A 21774-nucleotide genomic window follows, 5' to 3' on the forward strand; every position below is an offset into this window, starting at 1 on the left:
TCTTTTTTGGGCCGACACCGCTGACTCGCCAGACGTTATTATTTTTCGCTGTTTGGCGACAATTGGAAATACTAAGTGTTGGCAGTTCCTTCGCCACCTGGTCTTTCCAATGGAGTGGAGTTCTTCCACTTCCTCTCCTTCCCCGGCAGGTACTACTAGTTAGCGCAGCCGCTGTCTCTTAATTCGCTGAACTATGTCAATGTCGTCGTATGTCTCATACAGCTCATCATTCTATCAAATGAGTTTGCGACTAATTGTCAATGCGCAAAGGACCATATGTCTCCGCAGAACCTTTCTCGGGGGAAGACTTTACTCCTCAATTGCCTACTCAGTCCGAAGTAGCACCTGTTGGCAAGAGTAATTCTACGTTGGGTTTCCAATCGGTGGGCATGTTTTTGTCCGACCATATTTTACAAAGAAGCTGATGTATGCTCCTTATCAGTTCTTTACTACCGTGTTTGAATAACTCGTTTCGTTGTTCTTCAGATGCGTAATTACTATTCGAACTTATTCGTTGGGAAAATGGAGTTGACCATCTGCAGGTGTCATGCTTTCACTGGCTTTCAGCAGGATGGTGAAGGTGTCCTACATAATTTCAGTACGCTCTTTGCATCATTCCTTACGACATATAATTACCATTAAGAAATCTTATATATTGAACAACACATAAGATATGAAGTTAGCTGGAAGCTCGAATATCTTTTAGGTTTGCGGGGGCAAAGGGAAGTATTGACCATTTTATTTATACATTATGTTCCGAAACTGACAATGATGGAATACATTCATGATACAATTTGTGCAAACCGCTAGGTGAGATTTTATATCCTGTAGTAAAGTGTTGCGAGAATATAAAAATTCTATCGTTTTTCTTTTTTCATTTACAAATTATTTGTTCTCTTTGACACTTTGATTAAAGTCCATAGCTTTTGAAAATAAGACTACTCAAAAACAAAGTGTTAACTCACAATATTTGAGCGTGAATCCAGCGTAAGTGTGCGTATTATAACTACATTCGCTTTCAAACTCACAAATTCATCTATATAATATAGCTGACAATATTGATATCTAATCAGCTCGTGGATGTACTCTGATAGTCTCTAAATTAAATGAGCTCTCAATTTATGTTTGGCCTCAAGGGAGGATTCTACATCTAACGACGCGCGAACTGATTGTCTAAACTTTATGCAAATACTCGACAAACGCTAGCGCACATGCACTCATATATACATATACATATATAGGTATGCAAATGAACAGTTAATATAACCGTTGAACAGCATCTAGGTATACATCACGCTAATGCCTTGTGAATTTGCCATTGACTTCTGCTACTGTTATACATTCTATTATAATGTGAATGGAGTGCTCATTGCTAACTGTTATTGTTATTGTTCGCTGTTATCTTTGCAGAGCTCAAAGCCAACATAATCGGGCCAACGGATTTGTATGTGAAAAGCGGCAGCGATATAAATCTAACGTGCCGCATCATGCAGGGGCCGCACGAGTTGGGCAACATATTCTGGTACAAAGGTGCGTATACGCAATATTCACACACACACTCACTCACTCACTCACTCATACACACATACTCAAAGATAAGTACATAAACATGCATTCAATGCCTATTTATATGCACACGTGCGCTCTCCCAGAAGGACAAGCCATAATTTATGCACGCATGCGCCTTACAATTGTTTTTGTTTTCGCTTGTTGTTGCTTTGTTGTTCGCTTTCAGCCGCAAATTAATTAAAAAGTTGTTTTCCTTTTATTGGCGCTGCCATTTGCTGTTGTTGTGCTGTTGCCGGCGCCAGTATGCCGTGTGGCACCAACTGACGCGCGCCTTGACAATCGCATTAATTGCGTTAAGTAGCAACAACAAAAACAGCGACGACAACAAAAAAAGTAGATTAACAGCAACAACGGCATTTGGACGGAGCGTGTCACTTTTTTCGCCTCAACACTTCACATTTCAATCGCATTTCGCTCACAATGACAGCGATGGGCAGCAGCAACAACAACAACGTCAGTGACACCAACTACGCCTATGAGTGTCACAGCAGCGGCTTGTCAGCGTCGCCAGCGGCTGAATTATTCAACGCCAATAAGAGTAACAACGCAAGCAACAACAACAATGTCGTTAGTTGGTGTTGCTGGCAACGCAATCGCAAATGACTTTACTCAATTATGTTGCAAATGCGCCAACACATAATTGATGTGACAATTAAAGGCGCATAATTGTGGCAATACCAATACACGCGCAAACACATACACACGCATATCTTAAAATATACACACATACATATACATACTTATGTTTTCACCAATTCTCATGCTTTTTATATTCCATGTTTGCAGTCTCGTGCGATATCTGTGTTGAATTGTCCGCATTCCCTTTTTATAGCTTTCCTTTTTTTCCGTATTTGTTCTGCTGTTTTTGTAAATAATACTACATATATATGGCCTTTTTATGTGTGTCTCTCAAAGTTTTCAATTAAATTTTTCAGGCACAGAAATCATCGATATGTCAGCGAATCTAAATGAGATCGACAGCGTGACGCGGATTAGTGTCGACAACGATTGGACAGATGGATTGACATCAAGGTGAGCCAAACGTTAATGCCAACAACTTTTTATTTCACAAACACTTTAATTATACTATGGACAATAATTCACTAGAACTCTTGTGACAGTAGCTCCAAAGTGGTTGTTGCCCATAATGGTATATTGGTTACTTTTCCATTTTAATTTTGCATTGGCTGATCAGAAGAAAAAACTGAAGAAAATTTTCCGAATTTATTTAGAAATTTTGTTAGATGAAGTGATCTTTAAATCTTGTGCTTGATCTGACCCCCGAAAAAGGCATTCTGACAATGTGTAGCCTCTTAGTCGCCTCTTTCTAACCAAATATTGCTGAAATAAAAATGTCTGCGTATACTTAATACCTTTCTCTCTTTTTATTCCCTGACTATGGTATATTAAATTTGCAATTAAGTTTGTTATACCCAAAAGAAATCGTTGAAGACTCTATACAGTATATGGATAATGATGACCGTGTTGAGCTGAGACAATTTAGCTATGTCCGCCTATCTGCCCGTCTGCCAGTATTAATGCTAACTAGTCACTTAGTTTTTCGAATATCGTTCAAAAATTATGCGGACGTTCTTTTTTCTCAAGAAACTGCTCACTTGTAGGAACCGCCGATATCGGATCACTATAGCATATAGCTGTCATAAAAACTGGTGATGATCAAATAGTTTTTGAAGGATATTACGGTTTAGGGGAAGCCGAAGTTAACGTTTTTACTTGTTTTGTTCAGATCGAAAAGAGTGCAGAAAATATATAGAGCACGGCACCAGCAATGGCGCATCTCTTGTATACTTAGCACGACTACGCTGTAAGCATCTGGTGTACCCTCGGTATGATACACTGGAGGAGATGTCGGTAGTGAGACGGCAGAGACTGTTAAAATTCCTGTCAAGCGCAGGCATTCTAAAGGATGAGTACTCTTCTTGGACTTAACATCTGGTATCGAAAAGGACCAAAACTGGTCTATGTGTGGCTTTTTGGCATACCAGATTAACCTAACCTAACCCACCTGCTTTGTTCTTTATTTCATTGAAGGTCAAAATAGAATAAAGGTCTCTTGCATACTCCTTTTCATTTCCTCCCTCTTGTGGCAGTGCTCCAATACATACAATATTTCTAGCTCGAAGATGATAAACAGTTCTTCTGAATGGAAGAGATTTTATTCTATCTGATTTTATATATTCTCTTGCAATCAGAGTTTCAAATAATTAACAGAAATATAATTGAATTAACATACAAATATTTTTTTTTTATTGAAAAAAATGTTGATTACTGGTTTTTAATTAATTAATTAAAAAAATATAATACATTATTTTGGAATTTACGTAACGCATTCGTGAGCGTGCTTCGTATTCAACTATTTTGAGCTGTTTAATTAAAAATTCAAAGCCCTGCTTCTGATATTCTGTTATTCACAGTTGATATGAATACACAATGTCACTTAAGAGACTTGAGCTGGCAGTTTGATTTTTCAACTATATACATTTTTACCTGAATCGAACTCTTCTTTCTCTTTCAGATTGAAAATACGCCGTGCCATGCCCTCTGATACCGGCAACTATACGTGCGTGCCAACGATAGCGAAGTCATCCTCGGTTTATGTGCACGTCATAATAGGTAAGCACATAGCCACCATTTGAATATATGTGGAAAACTCCTTGCTTATGCAATTCTTTTATTATGTTACTATAGTTTGATGTATTTATTTCGTTTTTGTTTATAGTTTGATTAGATTACACTTTTTATTTCCAATAATGTCGATTTTTCGATCGTTCTGTTCGCGTCCCTTTCATTCAGCCAGTGTTGTCGTATGTCAGAAACGTGCAGTCCGAACGGGCGTATTTCTTTGTCCTTCATATGTATATTTAAAAATCCATTTACATACAAATATATAAACTGCTAAGATGTTTTCCTCTACAACAAGAAAAATCAACTGAAGTAAATAATTTCAGTGAAAATTTTATTATTATTTTTGTTTGTCTCGGAGTGTGAAGGAACTACTTACGATAAAATAAATCCACGCAAAAACCATAAAATACGTCTCTACTTAGAAAGAATTTTACAAAAAGACAAAAATGTAAGATGTAATGGAATTCTCAAATTGACATCTAGTGGGGAGCTTTAACATGTTTTTTCTCACAAAAAAGTTTAAGTAATAGGTGCTAAATAAAAATACAATATTTATTTTTAAGAAAATATTTTTGAATATCTAAACTATCGAATTGTGACAAAGATCTTGGGTTTTTTATTACTAAATCAACGGGTGATCCAAATAGAGGTACTTTTCTCAATCTGTCTTTTTCTGATAGACCACGCGTGAGTCGTGTCAAGTTGTCTTCTTATTTTTGTTCAGTATTGTTTGGAATTTCATCATGGAAAGATTTACGTCTGAACAACGTTTACAAATCGTTCAACTTTATTACGAAAATTCACGTTCTGTAAAGAATGTGTTTCGCGCGCTTAGCTCAACTTATGGTCAACATAATCGGCCTATTCGCAACACCATCACACCATCACCCATCTTGAGAACCACCATTCCTTACTCGATAATATTCGAGCGAATAGACCAAGTCTAGCACGCAGTGAAGAAATTATAACAGCCGTAGTCGAGAATGTATACAAAGGTGATGGAGAGTCGACTCCGTGCCGTTCGCAACTCGGACTGACTATGGAACGTCTTGGCACACTGCTGACTCGCGCCATTTTAAGCGACTAGTTGATGCTTCTGGCAGCTTTGAAGCTCGTGATCTCGGCGGCATTTTGTTTCAACAAGACGGCGCTACGTCCCACAAATCCCATCAATCAATGGTTTTATTGAGAAAACACTGTGGTGAGCAGATAATTTCACGTTTTGAGTCGGTCGATTGGCCACCAAGATCGTGTGTTAGACTTTTTCCTGTGGGAATATGTAAAATCTGAAGTCTATGTTGACAATCCAGCTTAAATTCATGTCTTGCAGCAAACATCACGCAAATCAGTCGGCAGATACCAGTCGAAACATTCGAACGAGTAATCGAAAATTGGACTCAACGGATTGATCATCTGAGACGTAGCTGCGGCCAACAAATGAAAGAGAAAATCTTCAAAAAATAAATACCAAAGATTGTAGTAAACATTCCCTAAATGGATCACCATTTAGAACAGCCCTTTAATTTTTTCACCGATCTATTTCAGCTTAAAAAACATCTAAAAGAATAAAATTTGTGTGGCAATCGTAGTTGAAGTTGACTGCATATTAACTTTTTAACTATTTTCCTCGAATCATTGGGATCAGCTGTTGTTTTTATATAAGTTAGCCATTGCTGACTTCACATCATAACATACATATGTACGTCGTAATGTAAAACACGCATTATACTTTGAATATATAATCCACAGTAGTTGAATATCTGAGTATAAATGCGAAGCACGCTATGAAGATTTCGTGGAAGGAGGTTTTAGAAAGAGATTTTACTTCATCACCAACATCACATATCAAACATATTTTTAGTTCAATTACTATACCATGGTTGTGAGTAGTTCAACAAAACCCCCTTGTTTTGTGTTGTTAACGAGTAGTTATGTGCTTATCACAAATCATGCGGATTTATCAGCGTATTTCTCAACTCGCTGCTTGGGGGCTTATAAATAAACCTCTCTTTCGTGTCCTCTTCTTCCTGTTCAAAGCGTTAATGAACGCTCCTGCTTAGATAAGCGAATGCTTTTATGCATGAGCTTTCCCGCTTTTATCACGAATAAGCCTTAGCTACAGGTGACAACAACAGCAACAATAGGAGTGAACCGTTACCAGTCCTATTCGACGCTTGTTTGTCATAAGTCGCGAGCGGTAAGAACGACTAAAGCCCGCCAGTTGATGAGCAGCTTTACGACATCACACGATAGTAAAACATAACAGTATTATTGCAGTAGCCATTGTGACTGGCACTGCGAGCGTTGAATATACGATGTGCTTGAGCTGCTTATGGAAATGCTCGTGGCAGCTGCTGTCGCCACCTTTGCCAGTGTCCGTCCGCCACAGGTACGCCCCCTCGTACTCTGCTTATTAGCGCGCTAACAACACCGTTACTTACTATATTTAAACTTTTCATGTGTGTGTGTGTGTGTGGGTGTGTGTGCATTTTGCTCGTGAGTAGTTGAAATGCACTTTTGCCAACTCGTAAACTTTCGCCGGCTTCGCTACTGAGTGCTGCGGTTGGCGTATAATGAGCAGTTGGGTCAAATTACCTGCTGGCAGAACGGATGCAAGGCGGTTTAAAGCATTAGTGCGCACATATACAGCAGCACATGAGTGCACACATGGATGTGCATGTGACGCTCTCTTTATAAGCAGACGAATGGCACACTTCGAAGGCGTCACACCCGCCCCTCTTTAAAGCGCTCATTTTAACGGTTGGCGCTAAGCTGAAAGATATACCTTTGGAGCCACAAATTGGCATGCAATAAAATTCTAAAATAATAAAAAATTCCCGAAACTATAATTTGCTTCGTTTAAGAACTGAAACACAACAACAAGTGTAAATAGACTGCTACATAAAGTTAGGAACTTTTATTTTAGAATCCGCACAGTATTTGGTTTATGATGTGAATGTGGTCTGGCCTGCTCTGAATTTGCAGCTAGACACCCCGCTCTACTTGCGGATATCAGAGTAAAATGAGGCAACGAAAACGGTTGAATGCCACTCGGCGTGTGTGTGGGCGTATGTGTTCAGCTGTTTGACGGGCCGTTTATGCAAATTACATGCCGCAGACCAACAACAGTGTCTATGGGTTTGCTTTTGTTTTAGCAGTTCTTTGTTTGCACAGTTTTCCCAGAACACATCAAAAGCTCGCTGCTTTCATTCGAGCGCTTTTTAGAACAAGTTTTCCCTCTAATTCTCCAATCTCCTCTGTGGCATTATTGCCTATTTATTAGTGGCACAATTTGGCCGTCTGGCGGCATTAGTCATAAACTGATTTTATTATCATGCTGAGCACAAGCACACAAGCGCAATTTTAGTGAGTTGCTGAGTTTTATTTTCTACGAACTGACTTACCTAGTCCATATTTAAAGCAGCCTGGGAGGAGGTGTGTATGTGTGTGTGTCGTAGACGAATTTGAAGATTATTCACAAGACCGACATGGAATAAAGTCCCAAAGTGAGAATGCAGCTAAATGCAAAAGTATTTTAATGTAATTTGACAATAAAAAGCTATAATGCCGACATTTGTCATGAATATGTTTTAACTTTGATATTAAAATTCTGGCAATTTGATGGCAAATTGTTCAACGATGTGTTAATCGGTTTGATTGTGCAAATTTCATGTTTATAGTCATTGAAATACATAGTCGTAAAGATTGCAGATTGAAGCGAAATAAGAAATAAATTTAATTGCGATTTTTTAGAATAGAACATAAGTATGTGTGTGTGAAATGTGCTGTAAAAGCTTAAGTGGCAGTAAAAGTATTTATAATTGAGTATACCGTCACGTAAAGCGAAAAAAACTATGCAATAGAAACCACTAATATTGAAAAAATTGGAATGTTGGTTATAAAATGGTTATATTCGGTAGCCAAGCAAGACTTTTGGCATTTCTAATCAAACTTCAATTTATTTTTTTATGTTTATACTAATAAATAAATAGACAAATATGAACCATTTTTCTCGAGCACTTTTTGGCATTTTTCCGTTGGAGACATTATTCCATCAGTGAGTACTTTCATCGAAGTTTCGAACGGAAACCATTGTTGTACTGCACGAATTGATACAGCATCGTCTCCTTAACTTAGCAATATTCATTTTTGGCTTGGCAAAAATTTCAAAATTTAGCAAATTTCTTCATTATTTTCATTTATCTTTGAACAACTGCAACTTTCTTTCCACTCTTCGAATTTAATTCTTTTGGTTGAATTAAGCTTAAAATCTCGCCTTTCCAACAAAATATGGTATGACACAATATGATTGGTAGCACTGGAGATATACGACTACAACGACATCTATTAACAAAATACGAAAATACTTTTTCGACTACCCAATATATTGGTTATCAGAAATCATATTGAAACAAAATTATAGTTTTCGTTAAAAAAATGGTTATACATACATATATAGGTTGCTATATTTGATAACGATTTAAAATTGTTTTTGATGATACGTTATTTTGCATTTTATGTGACGATATGTTACTCAATTATTTAAGAAAGTGACGTATACGCCCTGTAGATACAGTAATTGAGATCTACATACCATATACCTTGTATTAAGTTTAGAAAGAATGACATGTCATTGTGGAGAATTAAGCCGCTTGTAGTCACTTCACCTTCATTCACCCTTTCCTCAGGAGACCATTTCTTACATGTGTCAGACGATACAACTACTCTATATAGCATGTCATATACTTCCATAATTATTGGTTAAATCAACTATTTCGACTTGATAATGGAATATCAATAATTTAGCTTAATCTAATAGTACTACTTATATAGTTTAGTCGATTCCCTGTTGTTCCTTTCGGAAGCTGATCAAAGTCGCATAGGACGGTTGAAAAAGAGGCTTAAAGCAGAGTTTTGCTTGCATTTACGTATACATATACCGATGGTAAGACGGTATTTAAAGCAATCATCTCACATTACATCTCCTTAGAGAATGTCTCTTGAAGCAGGGAGAGAGTAGCTTTGCGGCTGCCGGAAAGCGGCTGCATAGATATTGGGTTTCAGACCACAACGGCGTACCGGGAAACGAAATAGCCGATGATATTTCCAAGAGTGCCATTCGCTTCACTAGCAAAGCAGCTTAACAAATACGCAAGTCGTTAAAAACGATACACAAAGAAATTTTCGTAAAGGCTGACAGATCGAACTAGATGGGATGGTAAGCCTTAGGGGCATGCAGGATCGCCAAGAGAACGGAAAGAAAACACACTAGCTTTCTACTCACACGGTCTCAAAAAGATACCTGGACGATTGTTGGTTTAGTCACGGGTCTAACCTTATTAATATTTGATGAGAGCCCCATGGCCATTATTAACGGCGATATATGTAGACAGCGACTGGAGGACGTGTCAGAATTAAATCTCAAGTATCAATTCAACTTTGCAAAAAGTTTTGACGTCCTGCACGACGTAAACTTCAGCTAGATTATTTGATGTCACAAGGAATAATGCATTTGATGAACAAAAGGACTTCATCTACATTTCCAAGAAAGTTTTTGCAAACTCAACTTGACCATGCTTTTTAAAAAATTCCAAGTCGTTTTACGTTCCTAGATTAATACGCTTTGTACCCAAAATATTAACCAAAACAATAACAAAGCATTAACCAAAACAATAACCAAAACATTAACCGAAATATTAAGAGATGTTGAGATCCTCTGCTATCTGTCTGAAGCTAATGTGAAGATTTTAAAGCAATGTTCTTTAACACTTTCGATGTTATCGTCATTAGCAAAGGTGGATGGCCAACTCGCTTGAGGCAAGTTTTCAATGACTTCACGACCTTCACTTGATTCATTATTTGCGCCACTCAGATAGTCGTGTTCGTGATAAAGTACGCTCCCCAAAATCCGTCGGAAACATTTTCAACGAATCCGATTCCGATTAGACGTTCGGGCTGTCTCAAAAATTATATTGTATGTCCATATAGGCATTTAGCCTTTGCTAGCAATATTTGAATTTGGTAAGTTAGTTGGTGATTTATTAAAAATAGTGAACGTCAATCGCTAGTGATGGAGTTAGGAGTATTCCGGGTAGTAAAATTCAAACAGCCCAAAAAACACTTCGCACCACTAATGATCAAAACTCAAACTTTCAATGTGATTTCGATAAAATGCGCCAGAATCATTAATCAAGAGTGAAACAGTTGTAATTTTTTTAGCCAAAAGGAAATGTACAGATCTGGGTGACGCAGTTAACCTGCACGTTGCAACAGCCAAGCTACAACTCGCCATGTACCTTTGAGTTGTTGCAATTTCCTTTCTTTTGATTTATTTTAAAACTGCTCCCTGTTACCCTCCCAGCCATTCTCCACTTTTATGCGAAACTATTGCATAAATGCTTTCAAATTGTTGCTTTTGTTATTATTTTGCCATTTTGGGGTTAAAAGAGTCCGCATGCATTCGAGGAGTCGCACAAAGGCTGATGACTGTGTATACAGGAAGTGCCTCGAGCGGCAAAAAATAATTAACTACACACCAATATTTATACAACACATACAATAAAGCACTTACACACCAGCCGTTATATAGCTTTGTGTGTGTATGTTAGTATATATATGTTTGTGTGTGTGTATCCAAGCGGTAAGCAGATATGCGCGTGGCTTTGTGTGGCAGCTTACAACTTGCTTTCTATGCGAGTGTTGCTGTGTGGGTAAGTGCGTTCTAACGGTGTTGCTGAATACAGAGTGGAATTGAGGCGCCGCTGGCGATAAATAAACTTGTGCCAAATGGTTTCTTTTATGCAACAACTATTACACTATTTTCTCCAGCCACTCGTTTTTGCAATTTTGTTGCAGTTTTTGTTGCATTTTTTGCAATGCTTTGGGTAAATGTTTGCTTTCTTTCCGAGTGCACACCAAGAAAGAAGCTTTTCTTCGCGCAAAGCGAAAGAAGAAGAAAGCAAAATAAATAAATAAGTGCAAATGCTTGTGTGGGGGCTGTGTGGAGGGGGGGCTTTGGGTTGAATTGAGAGGAAATGCATTGCGCATTGCAAACAAAAGCAAATGGCGAGGCCGCTTTAACGGTCGATTACCCGAAACAACAGCAACAAAATGGCGCAGTCACACAGCCGCGTCACGCGACACTGCAGCAGGACGCTGGGCAATCTTGATACCCGCGCAGCGCTGCAGTCATTTGACAGGCCACTTAAAATGTGCGCGGCAATCCGTCACAATGGCATGTGGAGTGTGTTGCAAGCAGCGCAGAAAATATTGTGTTGCATTGCAATACTCCTCTATCGCCACTTTCTGCTTATGAGTCGTATTTGGCCTAAGGCAGCTCACAAAACAAAATAATATTTTTACTAAAAGGTTGTGCCAATATTCCCAGGTCGCGCTGGTCCGCGCTGCCGCTTGCCGCCAGCCAGCAGGCTCATTAGAAAGTCTTTGCAGCTTCGAGTCGCTCCGCGTCCAATTGCTGACTGCTTAGCGCCTGCCGCATGGCTTTCGCACAAACGCAGCGTTGCATTTCCGGCACTTTTCTACTCACGTACTCACTGGGGCAAAGCTTAATTTTTTCCCAGTGCTTCATGCTTCATTCAGTTATTCCACTTGGGGCGCACAGCTAGTTAGACAGGCCGCTATCCGTTAGCCGGTCAGCCTTTGACACTGCGTACGAGTAGAGTTCTATGTGAATCTGTGCGTTATTGTTACGCCTTTGGCGATGTCGTGTCGCAGGTGACGTCTCTTCGTCTGTGCTGCTTTTCGTTTTTTCGCTTCTGTGTCTAACATTTCCGTTATTGCAACACTGTTTGGGGCAGTCCCAGTGCTGCTCGCAAAGATGTTCATGTAGCAATTACTCGTATGTTGTTGTTGTAGTCATGTTAGTACGTCTAGTGTTGGCAGAGACCGCTGCTGTCAATTGGCTTTCAGCCATTCACTCACTTCGGCTACTTCGCTTCGTTCTAGTTCGCATCGCTGTTCGTGCGCTCCGAGGCCTGGCTTTATTTTCATTTTTTCAAGTGCCATTGTTACTAAGCCCTTTTTATATAGCAACGAGAGCGACCATGCCTTCTGCTATTTGTAAGCATTGACATGGCATTTGCACTGCTGTTGGTCATGTGTATAACCTGCAGGAAAAAAGTACTTCAATGCTAAAGCCAAGCTTCGAAAACCTTTCGTTGAATGCTTAAGTTGTGGAGCAAAGTTTAGGTTTCGACCCTTTAACCACCTCGTTCTTTAAAGTGAAGAAAACTTTGACTAAGAATAACTGCAAAGGGTCAAAGGGTAAAAGGATCAGTGCAAATTTATTAAGTGAGTTCTGAGATGAAATTTCATCGAAAAGTAGGCGATGCTAAACCCATTGAGCACTTTCTGAGCTGGTCTACATTTGATGCGTGTGATCAAATACAGCTTGTCTTGTAGTGAATGACCTTAATTTTAGTAGTTTGGAGCATAATCAGTAATGAATTTTTTATGTACATAACCTTTTTTCATGTGGCTTCAGTGTAAAGGTGTATGGTGATGATGAACCCATCCTTTTCAAAACAAGCAGGCGTTTAAGCACTTGTAGTCTCTAGCACTGAAATGATGCGCGTCTTGGCGTTTGCTCTCAAAATGCCTCTAAGCTGGAATACATGCGTAAGTACATATCTAAGTAGCCTTACATATGTTGCCATATGGCAGTTTACATATTCTTCGCGGAGGATATGAGGTTCCCTCATTGTGTAATGCAATCAAAAGTTCCATTTGCCTCAGGCGCATCTCATTTTATACTTCATGCAGTTGCTTAGCTGCCACTCGCAACAAATATGTTTTTTACTTTTACTTTGAGCGGTTTAAGTTTCTGCCCTTGCCTCGCCTTTCTCACGTGCGTCGCCTTGGTTACTTCATTGTTCGTGAGACCGTTAGGTGCAACAAAAATTGTCAAATAGTTCTTTTTAATGCTTTTAACATCTGAATTGGAATAATTTTGGTTAAGTCGAGAAATTATACATCTTGATGGTGCACAAGGTGCTCAGTTTCTCTTATTTGAAAAAAAAAAAAATAAATAAATAAATCAGTTGTTCGAAAAAGAAACGGACCAAACAATGTTTTGATATCTGGTCATAGCGGAATCGCCGGAAATCGCAGTGATGATGAGCTTCCTGGGTCAGTTACTTCAACAGGTGAGAGCGTCACTGGTTTCTTGTAATTTTTACTTGATGGTTAGGCCTGAGACGAGCTCAGTATGCACTGATCAGATACTAGCAATTGTAAAGTCGCAGGCCAAAGGTTAATCACAGTAGATCTGGAGCCTACAGCCAAGTTCGGTTTTTAATAGTTATAGATGTGTTAACTGTTCACTACCCGGTAGGGATTCATGTAAGATTGACAATTTTACCGCATATTAGTAGCATAAGCTAATTGTAAGACGATGAAATAGAATAACTTTAACACTTATTCTCCTCGAATACCCCGACTTTACCAGATAAAAAAAAAACAAAAAATACCTGGAATCTCATGCCTTTAGAAATCTTAGTGAAATAGCGAAAACAAAAATGAAGTTGTGAGCAGAATTGTGTTAGATTCAAGGCGCTTTGTGTAGAGCTTATACATAAATACAGGAGTTTTTATCCCTTCTCACAAAGGACTTTATTTAGCAGCCTAAGTGTAAACCTTACGCAATCATGGTGGATCCGAAACTTAAGGTAATTTAACCTTAGTTTCTCTATGATCAGGAATTTCTTTGTCATTACCAGACCTTGCAACAGGTCACAGGTTAGCCCTAACCTTCAAAAAGCGCGTGTATAGGATCATTAGTTTGTGAATTACATCATTTTGAGTGAGGCAACTTTTGTTATTGCGACAAAAAATGATAAAAAAGGATTCTCGCGTGTTGATAAAATATTGCTTTTTGAAGGGAAAAAGTACGGTTGAAGCAAAAACTTGGCTTGATGACGAGTTTCCGTACACTGGGCCAAGAAAATCAAGGATTGGTATGCAAAGTTTAGATGTGATAAAATGAGCACCGAAAGCGGTGAATGCCTAGAAGAGTTTACTACCGACGAAAATATCAAAAAGTCTTCAAAATAATTTTGAATGAACGTAAAGTGAAGTTGTTAGAGATAGCAGACACTGTAATGATATAAACTGGATGTGTACATAATCTCAGGCACAAAGATTTGCGTTGATATGTGGCTCCATCACTTTACTCCGAAGTACATACAACAGTCATCCACGATGATGAACCCGCTCCAGAGCTGAAGAAAAAAAAAATAGAAAGCTGTTTCACCAAGAATATGCACCGTGTTGTGTTATAGTGCGTCGGTTAAAACGATGACAAATATTCATGAATCGGGCTTCGAATTGCTTTCACATCCACCATATTCTCGAGATCTGGTCCCCAGTGACTATTTCCTGTTTCAGATCTCAAAAACGCTCACTTGTAAAAATTTTTCGTCGAATGCAGAGGTAATCGCCGAAACTGAGGCCTTTTTGAAGCAAACGACACTCTACAAAAATGATATCGAAAAGTGGATGGGTCGCTGTAATCAGTGTATCGCCCTTGAAAGGAGCCATGTTGAATAAAAAAAAAAAACAATTTTACCAAAAAAATAAGTTTTGTTAGAGCGGTCAACAGGACTTTCCAACCCACCTGTTATGTGTCGGGAATTTAAAACTCAATTAACCTTAAATTTGTAAGTTTATTCTGCAGAGAAATCATATCCACGTTCTGTCAAGGTATATGCTTTAAAATAGCGGTACCTTTTTCAGTAGCTAGTTACCAGTCGAAATGCTCGAACGAGTCATACAAAATTGGACTCAAAGAATGGATAATCTGAGACGTAGGCGCAGCCAACATTTGAAAGGGATAATCTTCAAAAAAAATAATGTTCCTTCGAATGATAATGTTTTTTTTTTTTTCGTAAAAAATGTATAGAATCTCGGATGAATCACCCGTTATTAGAGCCCCATTGTTTGTGCGTATATTTAAAAAACAGTCTAAACTTCCCATAAAAGCCCACGATAGCTTTGGCCAAATTCATGAGAGCTCCATATATATTGTTTGTATATTTTAAGGGGTTTCCATGCATTGACTTTCGAGTTTTATTTGGAATCAACACTCATCAATCGAGCGATGAAATTCGAAGTAAAGGTCGCGGTACGGATTTCGCGGATTTCACCATCAGCAATAACTGCAACATAGTGTGGTTAACGGAACTAAGACGCCAAATAACAAGGCGACTCAATACACGCACAAAATCCAACGCACTGGACTCTAAATAAGAAACTTTTTTTATTTGCGAAATAAAGTTGCATGCAACTGCAGCAAATTCTAATGCCACTACGCATTACGTGAGTTGCAACATTTTGCAAAAGCGAGAAAGAGGAAGTCAGCGGCGGGAAAGAGAAGGGGGCGAGTGAACTAAATAATAGAAAAAGCCATTTATGTTATCGGCCACTTCCAGTTGGTTTGGTTGCCCTGCCAAGGATGCAGGTGAATGGCGCCAGCAGTTCTACGCAGCCAAAGTACACTAGAATGCACAAACACATACAAGCACAGGAGTATAAATTTGTGTGTGTGGCGTGCAGCAGTTAGCATTTCCTACTTACACCGCTGACTCTTCACCTGCCCACGGTGTGGTCGTTTTTCAAGTTTCTAGAATAGTTCATGCCTTGCCTTTTCAACTGGCGCAGTACCGTTACTTTATGGACTTTTGCATTGTACCCGCTTCGTGATGTTTGTGTTTACTGTTACCTACTCCATGTAAACAACATAAATACACAATGTATTTTAATTGTGCAATAGGAGCGATCGGAATGAAGGGAGCGAAAAACCCCGTTGGGGCATCTTAACACTGGCTCTTTTGCAGCAATACTTTGGAGCAGAACTGAGAGAAGGGCGAAAGGGTTGTGCGGAATGCACCTAATGCTTGAATAGTTGATTTATTCATTCAAAGAATGTAGACGCTTGAGCTTGAAGTTTTACAGAATATACAAGGTTTGTCCGGAAAGTAATAGGATTTAAAATAAAATATTTGAACCAATCGTTAGAATTCTTTAAAAACTTACAGAAGTTTTCTTCTGCGTCGATGCAGCGCTGCCAGCGCGATTTCCAAGCATTGAAGGCGTCACGGAAGGCATTCTCCGGAATAGCCTTGAGAGCCGAGGTGCATTCTGCTTGGATCACCTCTGTCGTCTCAAAATGCTTGCCTTTCATCGGCATTTTCAGGCAAAGAATCAAAAAAAGTCCAGCGGGGACACATCTGAGTTGTAGGGCGGATGCGAAAGCGTTGGGATGTCGGCCTTGGCTAGGTAGCTGTTCATAAGAAAGGCGAGGTGTGCTAGGGCGTTGTCGTGGTGCAACTTCCAATCGGCTGCGATGTCTTGTCGGACCCGATTGACTCTTCTTTTGAGTCTCTTGAGGACTTCCACGTTAAAATTGGCATTGGCGGGTTGTCCAGGAGGAACAAAATCATGGTGGATGATGTCTAAGTTCAAAACTTTGCGCACAAGAGTCAAATTGTCGGTGTTTATCGAAGTGCAGGTCTCCCAGCACGGCCAATTAGTCCTATTACTTTTCGGACCAACCCTAAAACAACTTAGTGACTGAATAAATCTGAAAATATATTTAAAGGAAACTTTGGAGTTTGTTTACTTCGAGATTTTCTCGGTTATGTGGCTCAGTCTAACTGATATTTGTACCCATCCGGAGATCTGGCCTTTATCTGGATGCTGGGAGACCCTCGAATAGTATTCACTTGGAGAAATATAAGTAAATAGGGAAAGAAATATTTCTAAAGGTTTCCCATAAAGTCTTCAACTTGAACAACTTCAAAACCTTTGAAGCGCAATCGGCATTAGTGGACCTTCAACTGTTTCTTCACACTCAGAATTGCCTCAGGAAAGAACGCACACTCACCGTTATATTCACTCACGCATTTATTTCTTCATTTCTTAAGTACTTCAATGCTTGTAGTTTAAGGCGTGCACACGCTCAGTTATTCATGACCGCAGAGTTGCTACGTAGTTTTCTTATTCGAATCTTTTCTCTTTGCTCTTTGCAGGTGAGCACCCCGCCGCCATGCAACACAACTCGAGCAGCATGTACAGCGGAAATTTCTACTGTAGCATTTGTTGCATGCTCTTCACCATTTTCACTTGCTGTTTGCAACACTTCCTCGCAACAACAACAGCGGCTGCAACACTACTCACGGTGGCAACCAGAGGCAACAGCAAATGCAGCAGAAGTAATAACAACAACAATAACGACGGCGACGGCGACGGCGGCGGAAGTGAGTGTAAAACTTCAACGTCAGCAGCACGGAGCACAGCTCGGGCCAACGACGTCGGCAGGTGCGTGAGTATAGGGAGCTGCCAGAGGCGCCACTACCAAAGACACAGCCGTAGCCGCAGCTGCAGCCGCAGCCCGAGCCGCATTAACACTAGTGGCGCAACCGCAAGAAGTTCGCATGCAACACGCGCACTCAGCGAAATTACGAGATGAAGATGAAGCTGAGACCGAGCACAAACAATTATACTGCTATTCGCACATACACACACAAACACATCTATACAATGCATATACACCAACACATGTACAGCCTGCGCGCTAAATGAAGTAGTTGACGCAACAGTTGTGCCACGCTGAAGGGCCGCACAGGCGTTGAGTCGCCGCAAATGGAATTGGGCGCAGGGCTGGAGCAGCAAAAGGCGCTTTGCGGGGCGCGGGAGCATGCAGAAGGGCGTAAACACATTAAAGTTAAAACACTCACGCACTCAAGCGCCGCAACCAGCTCGGTTGCCGCAAGAGACCAGGCGCAGCTGGTGATTAAATGGCGAGCGCTGCGCTTGTGTGTGTGGGGGTATGCGCGCCGCCCACCACCCGACAACACATTAAGCAAACACCAGCAATTTTAGCGAATAAGCGCGAGTCTCTAGTCGCGCTCTTTGCGACCTGCATTCGAATTACTTGTGGCGCTTCCGCCCTCTGGCTTGCGCCCAGCTAGAGTGCTAGGCGCGTTAGTGCCGCGTCAGCATATACGACCAGTTTACTGCCGACTTGAGCGTAACTTCGCGCCTTGCCCAGCCGTGCCACGTTACCACATTGCCACATTTTTCTCATTGAACGCACACGCTCGCTGTACGGCCATTTGGGTTAGAAATTTTTACGAAATTACTTTTACTTTCCTACGAGCACACACATACATTCACTCACACTAATGGAAGACGTACTACTGATAAACTGATAACTTAAGCTGTGGATGAACATAAGACACACACACACGCACGCAACCTTAGAAATACATACATATATTGAGATATTTCCAGAAAATAAATAACTGTAGTGAAATTTAAGACAAACACTTGTAGTGAAAATAATAATTATAGTAAAACAAGAAGAGAGGAAAAACAAAAATCATAGCGAATAAGCCATCAACTGTAACTGAGGACTCTATCACACACACACACATATATATATGTATAAATAGTATAACTTAATACCAAGCGCCAACCTCTTGAAGGTCTGCAATTGAATTGCTCTCTCTGAGGCTGGCACATTAATAAGGTAACCTTATAATGTAAGACTTAATAGCCATAGTTGAAATTGTTACTGTATGCGTAATCACTTTTCGTATGTGTGTGGGACTTGTGTATGCATGTAAATATTGACCCTGCGCAGCAATATACACTGATTCAAATAGAGCTTAACTAGTGCTAGTTTTTCACTTAATCTCATATATTTACGGTTATACACATAAGCTACAATTTCAAAATCTTTCAATTTGATTTTATCTAATGAAAGTGTTAAAAATGGAGTTCCTATCGTTATTCATACTGCCTGCTTGGAGTGTTCACGAATATTCTTCCACAGTTTCCTCCCTGTAACAGCAATCAAAGAGATTTCTCTGAATATCATGACTTCAGCAAATTGTTGTAAAAAATCTGGAAAGCATGTTTCGAGAATTTTTTGGTAAGAAGAATTACAATTTTAAGGGATCGATCGTCTCAGTGTGACCCATCTAAAAATCACTGGTTTTCGAGATTTTTTTGATGATGAAATTGACTAATCTGTTCGATTTTTTTTATAAACAAATACATTCATGGCGAATACAAAATTATTTTTTTATGTTTATTTTTTGGGTATAGAAAAGTTAAAAAAATTTTTGAAATGACACGTTGAAAAGGGTCCTGTACGATGTTCACGATTGCGGGCGCAATTTAGGTCTAAAACAAAAATTTCCAAAAGATAATTAGTCAGCAGGAAAAACTCTATGGAAGCTTTTCGAAAATTTCACACCAAGACTATTTCTTAAGTGTCACCCCAGGACATTCATCCACATCAGCAAAAACAGCATTTTTCCTATTGATTAAAAAAACTTAGCGAAGGTCACATAGAACATCACTTTTAAAATGGTTGATGTATGAATGATACAGTTAGTTAATTCTTCATTTATGACGGAAAAATAATTTGTAAATTTGAAACCTTGTAAAACATCTCCGTCACGTATACTGGCAGCTCAATAATTTTAGAACGGGAAGCGGTAGAGTCTCTTACCAAACGTTGTGCTCTGGCTTTACGAAACCGTATTTAAGCCAATTCTGTTCTATTATGTATTTGTCTAGTGGAGCGTGCTCGGTAAATCCACACTCGCTAAACTGCTTTCACTTCGAAGCAGCTCTGATCACTTGATCGTCTATTACTAGTGGTATCTTTTTCGTGCACATACCTCCGAGAGATTCGTAAGTCGACTGATTTACTGAGAAGAGGCGCAGTGAGCTTTTTCACGGATCAACCGAAGCTCAAAGGAAAGATTGGTGGGAAGACTTCTATCGGGTCTCAATCAACTATTGTTTCAGTGTGATAGACCCCTTTAGTGTCCTTCAATTAGAAGTGGCGGTCATCAAGGTAGCAGCAGAAGCACTTCTTTCAAGTACGACTTCTTTTTAAGGAGGCATGCATCCACTCCGACCGAAGAGTCGCTATACAGGCCTTGAGCTCGCTGACGGAATCAATCTTTCGCCAGATTATGGTTGTCGCAACTTTCCACGAGCTCGGCGATTTGGTTAGAGCAGATATTCGTCTTCTTCTTCTTTGTTGTCCTTCTTACGACTGTCTGGCGCCGATTTGAGATTCCAATTGTAGTCAGGTGCTTCTCCACCTGGTCTTTCTAACGGTGTCGAGGTCTTGCTCTTCCTCTGCTTGCCTCGGTGCCAAAGCTGGAGTGTTTCCATCCATTCGGATAACATGACCTTGCCAGCGTAGCCGCTGTCTCCTAATTCGCTGAACTACTATATGAATGACGTCGTATATCTCGTACAGTTTATCGTAGCATAGACTGAGGTATTTTCTATTGCTAATGTGCAAAAGACCATAAATCTTCCACATAACCTTTCTCTCGAAAACTCGTAACGTCGACTCATCAGATGTTGTCATTGTCCATGCCTCTGCACCATATAATGAGTGACTTATAAAGTTATAGTATATCAAAATCATCGGCATACGCCAGCAGCTGTACATTCTTATAGAAGATTGTACCTTCTTTATTCAGCTCTGCAGCTCGATTTATTTTCTCCAGCAACAGATTGAAGAAGTCGCACGAAAGGTAGTCGCCTTGTCTCAAACGGCTCGGAGAGGTTCTTGCCGACCCTAACAGAGCTTTTGGTGTTGCTTAACGTTTACACAGTTCTATTCGTTTTTGGGAATTCCAAATTTAGGCATAGCGGCATAACGGCCGGATATTTTCCAAGATTTGGTGGATTTTTAGTCCATTGTTGATTTACCAGGCCTAAAAACTTACTGATAAGGTCAGTTTGCTGACGGTGCGCTTTAATATTTTACACCATACACTCGACGGAAACTTATATGTGATGTTTAAAAGGCTTATCCCACGGTAGGTTGCGCAGATTTTGGGGTCTCCCTTTTTTGTTGTTCTTTAGGCGAGCAATGGAAAGTCCGCTCCATCGTCATCGATTGTGTAATTGCCTTTCACTGCTATTCAGCAGGCTGGAGAAGTGTTCCCTCCATAATTTTAGTATGATCTGGGCATCAGTCACTAGATTAACTCTGGTGGTTCTACAAAAGTATGCTCCGGTCTCGAAACCTTCTGCTAGTCGCCCCATGTTTTCGCAGAATTTTCGAGTATTACTCCTTTCGGCCACCTTGTCAAGCTCTTCACCCTCAAACATTGCGGCGTTTTCCTTTTTTTGTCTGCAAATGCGTCCCTGTATCTATTGCATCCCGCACGTGTTGTGCTCGATTGTAACGATGCGAGGTAGGCAGTCTGTTTTCGCTCCACTGCGATACGGCACCTCTTATCGTACCAGCTGTTCCTTTTCCGAAAACCAAAGGTTCCAAATAGACATGTGGACAGAGTCCAAACTCAACAAGTATAGTAGACGTGATTCAAAAACTCGACTTCGAAAATCTTTTAAAAACCATACAAGTGCTCTTTCGTTTTTCCTACGTATGGTATATCTCTAAGTGGTTCTTCAGAATTAACTTAAGGGGCTACCGAACGTCGCTTGCCCTCTTCACTGTTTAACGCACTTAACGAGAGTAAAACATTGCAACTTATT

At 39.9% G+C, this 21774-nt stretch overlaps 1 protein-coding gene across 1 annotated transcript in view; it reads left to right on the forward strand.

Annotated features, from left to right (window-relative positions):
- LOC126756397 (zwei Ig domain protein zig-8) overlaps window positions 1-20754 on the forward strand; it is a 176381-nt gene extending 155627 nt beyond the window's left edge. Inside the window, exons 5-8 of the mRNA XM_050469446.1 lie at window positions 1411-1530; window positions 2505-2601; window positions 4106-4203; window positions 17262-20754. Of these exons, the coding sequence (XP_050325403.1) occupies window positions 1411-1530; window positions 2505-2601; window positions 4106-4203; window positions 17262-17701 (755 nt within the window). The 3' untranslated portion in view covers window positions 17702-20754. The remainder of the gene's footprint in view (window positions 1-1410; window positions 1531-2504; window positions 2602-4105; window positions 4204-17261) is intronic.
- Window positions 20755-21774: the final 1020 nt, after the last annotated feature.

This window comes from Bactrocera neohumeralis, chromosome 4, assembly GCF_024586455.1.
Source record: "Bactrocera neohumeralis isolate Rockhampton chromosome 4, APGP_CSIRO_Bneo_wtdbg2-racon-allhic-juicebox.fasta_v2, whole genome shotgun sequence".
Classification (NCBI taxonomy): domain Eukaryota; kingdom Metazoa; phylum Arthropoda; class Insecta; order Diptera; family Tephritidae; genus Bactrocera; species Bactrocera neohumeralis.